The following is a 7,718-nucleotide window of genomic DNA, read 5'->3' as shown; positions in this document are numbered from 1 at the left end:
CAAAGGAGGGAATTCAGCGGGCGCAGGGGGGCGGGGCAGGGGCGTGCCAGCCAGCCAATCGGAATCTCCCTGGCGACCAGTGACTCACGTGCAAAGTTCTGCTGACCAATGGCAGGGGCGTCGAGAGCCGGGGCGCTCCCACTGTATGACAGCTGTCTGGACCAATGGGCATGTCGCCCGCGGCCTATAAGAGTCCGCTGGGCCCTGGGCTACCGGCTCTAGGGTCGGTTGGTCGTCGCCGTCGGAGGTGTGCCCTGAGTTTGCCTCGCCGTCGCTGCCACCCGGTCCCTGCAGCCGCGCCTCTCGCCTTGGCCCCGGCCCAGCCGCTCTCCCTGCCCTTCTCCCCTTAGCCAACCCCCCGGTTTCTGCCGTCGGGGCCCCGGGGCCGGGCTAATGATGCTGTCGGAGAGTGGAGCTGAGAGCCCGGACCAGGCAGCTGCGCAGGTGGGAACGGCAGCGGCCTCGGCGGTGGCCACGGCCGCCCCGGCAGGCGGCGGCCCCGACCCGGAGGCCTCATCGGCCTCCCTCGGACGGCACCTGAGTGGGTTAGGCTGGCCACAGGTGAAGCGACTGGACGCGCTCCTGAGCGAACCGATTCCCATTCACGGGCGCGGCAACTTCCCCACTCTGAGCGTGCAGCCCCGGCAGATTGTGCAGGTGAGCGGGCCCTGGGAGGGGGTTATGGGGTCTCCAGCCTGCCGGAGGTTCTTGTGCTCGGAGGCACCCAGAGTCTGTCCGATTCTCTGGACTGCTAGGGAAAATGAGGCTTAGAGAGGGACAGGGACTGGAACAAAATCGCACGAGCATGGATCGTAGACCATGCTCCCTCCCCACTTGGCTTTCCCTTCTACCTCTGGAGAGCCCGATTCCTCTCGAACCATTATTCACCCTGGCCCTAGCTAGGAAATGGGAGGAGAATGGGGAGGGACTTGGCTGCGGTGGTGCGCGGGGTGGGGGGTGGGGGGCCGGAGAGAGAACAGCCCTGCCTGCTCCGACTAAAGATACCAGGCAGTCCTGGATGGGTAGGTGTGCATGTTTGGGTTCAAAATAGGTTTGTTTTCATTCCCAAATCTTCATCGTTGGGCCTCACCCCCACCCCAACACACCCGCTCCCTCTCTCAAGGTTCTAGGGGCAGACTTTGTCCTGTGCTTCCACAGCCCTTGGCTCAAGAGACCCGTGGCTAAGTGGAAAAGCCAAGAAATCCCAATAAGGACTTGGTCCCTCTTAGCTGGGGTGGTGGCAGGAGGAGATTAAGCACCAAGCCAGACCTGGTGCTTGCATGCTGGAGGGCGACATCAGGTGTCCAGTTTAGGTGTTTCTCCCTTTCCCCAAAATTGGAAATGAAGGCTGGCCCTGGTGTCTCCTGAGAAGCAGGAAAAGAGAATTCTGGTAGCCCTCTCCCCTTCCTCAGACTACCTTTTCCCTTTACCTCATTTTCAGCACCCCTCAAATTGCTCTTTCATCTCTATAACCTAGGTGTTACCATACTCTGAAATGCCAGAATATAGTAATTATTGTACCCATTTTGTGGCTGGGGAAGCTGAGGCTCCAAAAGGGGCCTTGAGCTACGTAAGATTACCTAAGGAGGTGAAAATCAAACCGGGAGCATTACGGGTCTTCCTGGGAGCCACCTGCTGTAGGCTCAAGGTTTCCTGCCCCTTCCCCAGCTGTTAGACTCAACTTCTAAGTCTCAGGGAAGTCTTCTGATAGAAACCAGAAAATCCAGCCACAATTCCTGTGTATTCCTGCCAGTAGATGGACTTTCTTTCTTGAGTTATCCGCAGAAGCTAATGAAGCAGGCCACTCCCCTGCCTCCTACTGTCTCAGCCTCCACTGAGGAGGAGGGTTGTCTGCTAAGGGATTACCTCGCCCTCCCTCCAAGGGAATGGGAGGGGTGGGGGCAGATTCCACAGGGCTGACTTCACCCACAACCCCAGAGGTGCTCACTGAGGCATTCCTCGGCTGCCCGCTGTCATGGGGTAATTAGGAAACCAGCTGAGGCTTTCCTCCCCAGGACACTCAGGTCAGCCTTGGGGCCCCATCTGCTGTATCTCCAGAACTGTTGTCCCAGACATAGGGGAAGGAGGAGCCCAGTGTGGAAACTCCCCTCATCAGGCACAAAGGGTGCTCTGGAGGGGAAGGCCCTGCCCAGTTGCCTTTACTGGTGTCTGCTCTGTGTCAAGTCCTATTTGGAACACCAGGGCTATAGATGTGACTGGGACCCAGCCTCTCTGCCCTCGAGGTGCTCCCTGCCAGGTGGTGGAGACCACAGGCCATTAGGAGCTGACTTTACAAGGCCATAATAGTACAGTGTTCTCCTGGATTAGGGTCAAAGATACCACAGAGCAGGGAGCAACTGGCTGTGGTGGGGAGAGGCAGTGGAGACTTAAGAGCTAGCCTGGGAGGTCGGACATCCGGCTTCAGGGCCCGGACTATTGTCTGTTCCCTTTGCTGGGCCCAGTGTCCCCATCTTTTCAATGCTGATTAGTTGGACTACTGTCCCACACCCTTTCAGATTCCAGAATCCAAAGGGAACAGGTACCTTCACCTGGCCTGTACAATTGCATCCCCAGGGAAGAAAGTCCATCTCCTGGTGGGGATCTGCTGCTGGCAGCTTCACAAACTGTGGTGGGGGTGCTGGGTGTGTATGGGGCATGGATAGCGGTGCTTGGTGTGCATGGGGATGAGGGGCATCCATACTGGCTATGTGCAGAGGTGGGGGGTGCTGGGGGGGTAGAGGGAGGGATGCTAAGTGCGTGTAGTGGAGGATGCTGGTTGTCCATGATTCAAGAATTAGAACCTTTCTTCCTCTGTACCCCCATAAGACTTTGCCTGCAGCAGCAATCTGAGCAGCTAAAGATGCTATTGTTGCTTGGACCTGCGCTAGAGGGACCCATTCTCCTGTAGGAGAGGTCCTACAGGAAAATGAGGTCCTACAGCCCATAGCTCTGGGGGGCCCGGTTCTAATTAAGTTCAGCCACTTCTTGGCTGTGTGACCTTGGATAAGGTCCTTTGCCCTCTCTGGGCCCAGGGAATTGAATTAGACAATCTGATCTCTCTAGCTGCAGCCAGAGGGCCTGCATCAGGCAGCTCCAGATTCGAGTTTTGTAAGCCTGCTGGCTGACAGCACCTACAGTCCCCCTGAAGGTCTCGGCAGTGGCCCAGGAAGAGAGCGATTCTGGGGAGGCCCTTGGCACAGAAGAAAGGAGGGTGCAGCCACTGCCCCCTGCATGGCTGGAAAGTCTGATTCAGGAGGCTCCAAGCTGCCTTGCAGTCTTTGGGTGTGGTGGTGTCTGGGGTCCGCCTGCCAAGTCGGCTACAGTCACACCTGGGAGAGACAACAGCTGCTGGCTGGCTGACACAGCCGGCCCCACGGCCTGACGCAGGCCACCTACCAAGGGTACTGCCACCTACTTAGCAGGCCCGATGCCATGCCCTGGGGTGAGCAGCAGCCTGGGAGCTGGAGCTGGCACTGAGTGAGGTTCGGTCAGCTCCACTGGGACCTGGGGAGGGGGCTGGCCTGCTCTGCAAGTTTGGCAGGGTCCTTGGGACAAGGACTTGCCTGCTTCTCTCCTTGGTCTACATGGGCACAGCTGCCCGCTGCCAGGGTGTGGGTCAGAAGTCCCACGGGCCGGACTGTAGCCACTGGCGCCTTACCTCCAGCTTCCCCCTTCTGTCTGGCCAACTACCTTGACTCTGGGTAGTTGACTTCAGTGACTGGAGGGTCGCCCTCACTTTGAAGTTTTGAGAGGGAGGATTAGAACCCTAGTTTCTGGTCTCTGCTCCTTCTAAACCCTGGGATGGCAATGTGATGGGAAGAGAGTCAGCCACACCTGGATTTGAAGGCACCTCTACATGATCTCAGGCAGATGACAACACTCCTGTGAGCCTTGGTTTCCCCATCTATAACTTGGAGATCATAAAGAGCTGTCCCCCATCAGCGTGCTTGGCTGGCTCAGTCAATGGAGCATGCAACTTGTGATCTCAAGGTTGGGAGTTGGAGTTCCATGTGGGGTGTAGAGATTACTTAAAAATAAAATCTTTAAAAAGAGAAAACAAAAGATCTATCCCCTATAGATTCTGGTGAGAACGTCCAGGTATTCAATAGGTGCCTAACTGATATTCCCTCCCTGTCCCCCAGCTCCTCCCCGCCATGTTCCTGATGGCCAGTTGCTTACCCCTGTAGCCATTACAATACCTTCCCCTAGTCTGGGTCCTCCTCCCGGAAACGTTCCTGGAGGGAGCCGCCCGCCTCAGATTGCCCCACTGTGGCTTGCCTCCTCAGCACTTAAGTGCATTCTTTGCAGTAATTCCCTGAGAAGCGAGGAGGGCAGCCCAGCCCAGTGCTGGGCGCTGACTTGGCAGCAAGGCGGGGTTGCAGAATCAGTCAGGGCAGGAATGCTGCCTGGTCACTTTCAGGATGGTGCCTGAAGTATGCTGGGCTGCTGAGAAAACTGGATGTCTGGGCCCAGCTCCTTTCTTCTCCCCACATGGTCCTAGGCCCAGAGACATGCCTCGGGCCAAAGGAACAGATTCAAGATGACTGGTCAGTTTGCCGGTCATGTTCCCGTGTCAGCAGACAGGGTCTGCTGCATCTCTTCCCACTTGGGTTGGGCCCTGAGCGCTTCCTGAGATGATCACCCACCTCCTGTCCCAAGAGCAGAAAGGGTCTGGGTTTTCACTGACAGGCCCACCACTTCTTAATGCCACCCCCCCTCGAATCTCAGGGATCTCACCACTGCAAACCTTAGTTTCCTCAGCTCTAAAACAAGTGCAACATTTGCTTCACAGGGTCCTTGTAAAGATGAATTAAGCTGAATATGTCCTAGTCAACAGAGCACACATGGACTGGAGAATCTAACTGGCCTGGGTTCCAGTCTCCACCTGGCTACTCTCTGACCTTGGACGTGTTTCTTAACCTCTCTGTGCCTCTGGTCCCCCATCTGTAAATTGGGATAATAATGCCCAAATACAGGATTACTGTGAGGGTTAATGTAGCAATGCACGTGAATTGCAATTACATTCCTAAGACATCTGAGCAGTTAGCATCATGCCTGGCGCAAAATGAAGTGTTTTACTTGAGATTTTAGAGAGGTAGAATAACGTAGTGGTTAAGACCTGAACTCTCTGAGTTTAATTCACCAGCTGTGTGATCTTGGGGAAGTTACTTGGCCCCTCTGGGCTGCTATTTCTCTATGTGTAAAATGGGAATAATAGTACCTACCTCATAGCGTAGGTAATTGTGAGAATTATACGCTTTTATATCCTAATGTATAAAGTGCTTAGATCAGGACCTGGCATTTAGTAAATTCTATGTATGTGTTTGCTGTCATTAGTGCTGTTCTGTCTGAGTCTTTCCTGCAAACGAGCCATTCTCCAGATTAGGAAATCAAAGCTTTAGAGGGTTAAACGACTTTCCAAAGGCATGACAGCTGCAAAGTGGTCACCGTGGTTGATGTTGGTGTGATTATTAGGTGGGAGCCCAGCCCCTGACCCCTCTCGGTCCTGCCTTGTCTTTGGCAGGTGGTCCGCAGCAGCCTGGAGGAGCGGGGACTACACGTGCTTGGCGTGCGGCTACACGGCTCGGCGGCCAGCCACGTGCTGCACCCTGAGAGTGGCCTGGGCTACAAGGACCTGGACCTGGTGTTCCGCGTGGACCTGCGCAGCGAGGCGTCCTTCCAGCTGACCAAGGAGGTGGTCCTGGCCTGCCTGCTGGACTTCCTGCCGGCCGGTGTGAACCGGGCTAAGATCACGCCACTGACGCTCAAGGAGGCGTACGTGCAGAAGCTGGTGAAAGTGTGCACGGACACGGACCGCTGGAGCCTCATCTCGCTGTCCAACAAGAGTGGCAAGAACGTGGAGCTCAAGTTTGTGGACTCGGTCAGGCGCCAGTTTGAGTTCAGTGTAGACTCCTTCCAGATCATCCTGGACTCACTGCTGCTCTTTGGCCAGTGCTCATCCACGCCCATGTCTGAGGCCTTCCACCCAACGGTGACCGGTGAGAGCTTGTATGGGGACTTTGCCGAGGCCCTGGACCACCTGCGGCACCGCGTCATCGCCACGCGCAGCCCCGAGGAGATCCGCGGTGGAGGCCTCCTCAAGTACTGCCACCTCCTGGTGCGGGGCTTCAGGCCACGGCCCAGCACCGACGTGCGCGCCCTGCAACGGTACATGTGCTCCCGCTTCTTCATCGACTTCCCAGACCTGGTGGAGCAGCGGCGCACCCTGGAGCGCTACCTGGAGGCCCATTTCAGCGGGGCGGACTCGGCCCGCCGCTATGCCTGCCTGGTGACGCTGCACCGGGTGGTCAATGAGAGCACCGTGTGCCTCATGAGCCACGAGCGGCGCCAGACGCTGGACCTCATCGCCACGCTGGCGCTCCAGGCGCTGGCCGAGCAGGGCCCAGCTGCCGCGGCCGCCCTGGCCTGGCGCCCCCCAGGCCCCGACGGGGTCGTGCCTGCCACGGTCAGTTACTACGTGACTCCCATGCAGCCTCTGCTGGCTCGGGCCCACTCCTATCCCACCTGGCTGCCTTGTAACTGACTCAGACCCTGGCCAGAAGGTACTGGACCTTCCCCGATGGAGTGGGGTCTCCACGAATGTGCAGGGGATGTGACCAGAGACAGGCAGCCTGTGCTGAGTGGCCCGGCACTGCTGCAGGGTTGGGCCTTGGACTGAACAGACCAGACCCCGCCCATCCCCGAGTGAGCAAACCCCCCAGGGGGCTTAAGGCCAAGCTGGGGTTCTTGATAGACCTTTGGGTTATTGTACCCCACTTTTGGACCAGCCTGATGGTGGGGTGCAGGGGCCCTTTGTCTTGGGGGTCAGTGGCCTTCAGGAGACAAAGCTTGTTTGGGGTGGTAGCCTCAATGCTCATCATCTTAGGTTGATTTCTGTGGCCAAGAAAGGGTATTTTTGGGTAAGGCCAGCCCATGGTGATCCCAGCAGCCTCGGAAGGTCTGCAGCCCACACGATGGCTAAAATATGGTATGTTATAGGAACTACTCACTCTTGGTTGGGCCAGACCCTTGACAGGGCCTGGTGATCCAACCTGACTAATCACTGGGAGGAGGGAAACTGAGGCAGGAGGCAGCTACCTGGGTTTGCAGAGGGATAGGTTTAGCCCAATTCCCAAACACCCCTACCCCAAGCTGTCAAGGTGTGTGGGTGAGCAGAAGCCAAGCTGCCAGGGGTGGGACACGGCCTATGCCCCTTCTGGGGTGTTGCTCCCTTCCCCTGTGCTGTAAGGATCCCTCTGCCTAGGAGCTTGTTCTTCGAAGGGTGCTGGGCCCAAAGTGGCCACAGTCAAGTGCTCCCACCCCACTGACCTGGTTACAGGGTCTTCACTTGGAGGAAGGGAACCATGCCCCACCTCCTCTCCCATCCCTCTGAATTTGTCACCATTTTGCACTCTTAACACCTGCCAATAAAGATTGTCTACACTAAACCTAGCACCATGATTTCTCCTGCGGGAAGGACCTTCTATGGTTAAGGGGACCCTGGCTGCCTCTCCCAGCCTGTACCTGGCTTGCATTGTGGGGCAGGGACATTTGGGTGGCTTGGTGTCTGAATCCTGGGCTATAGCTGGGGAGTTGCACCTCCTTCCCTCAACACCAGCCCCAGCTGGAGAACTGTGCCAGGAGCACATGTCTACACGTGGGACATATACCTGCAAATTGCCTCAGCAAGTCTCGTTAAAGAGTAAATATTTCAGTAT

General features: G+C 56.8%; 1 protein-coding gene across 1 annotated transcript; it reads left to right on the top strand.

Moving 5' to 3' along the window:
• The first annotated feature begins 201 nt into the window (after positions 1-201).
• TENT5B (terminal nucleotidyltransferase 5B) lies at positions 202-7,448 on the top strand. The gene is made up of 2 exons (XM_027612013.1): positions 202-657; positions 5,525-7,448. The coding sequence occupies exons 1-2, from the start codon at positions 394-396 to the stop codon at positions 6,542-6,544; spliced, it is 1,284 nt and encodes a 427-aa protein (XP_027467814.1). The 5' UTR covers positions 202-393; the 3' UTR covers positions 6,545-7,448.
• Positions 7,449-7,718: the final 270 nt, after the last annotated feature.

This window comes from Zalophus californianus, chromosome 4 (assembly GCF_009762305.2).
Source record: "Zalophus californianus isolate mZalCal1 chromosome 4, mZalCal1.pri.v2, whole genome shotgun sequence".
Classification (NCBI taxonomy): domain Eukaryota; kingdom Metazoa; phylum Chordata; class Mammalia; order Carnivora; family Otariidae; genus Zalophus; species Zalophus californianus.
Note: the sequence above shows the minus strand (reverse complement) of the source record. Positions and strands in the feature narration are given on the sequence as shown.

Coding starts and splice junctions, on each gene's coding strand:
- TENT5B (XM_027612013.1), top strand. CDS start 394: ATGATGCTGTCGGAGAGTGGAGCTGAGAGCCCGGACCAGGCAGCTGCG. Junction 658..5,524: donor AGCCCCGGCAGATTGTGCAG/GTGAGCGGGCCC, acceptor TGTCTTTGGCAG/GTGGTCCGCAGCAGCCTGGA.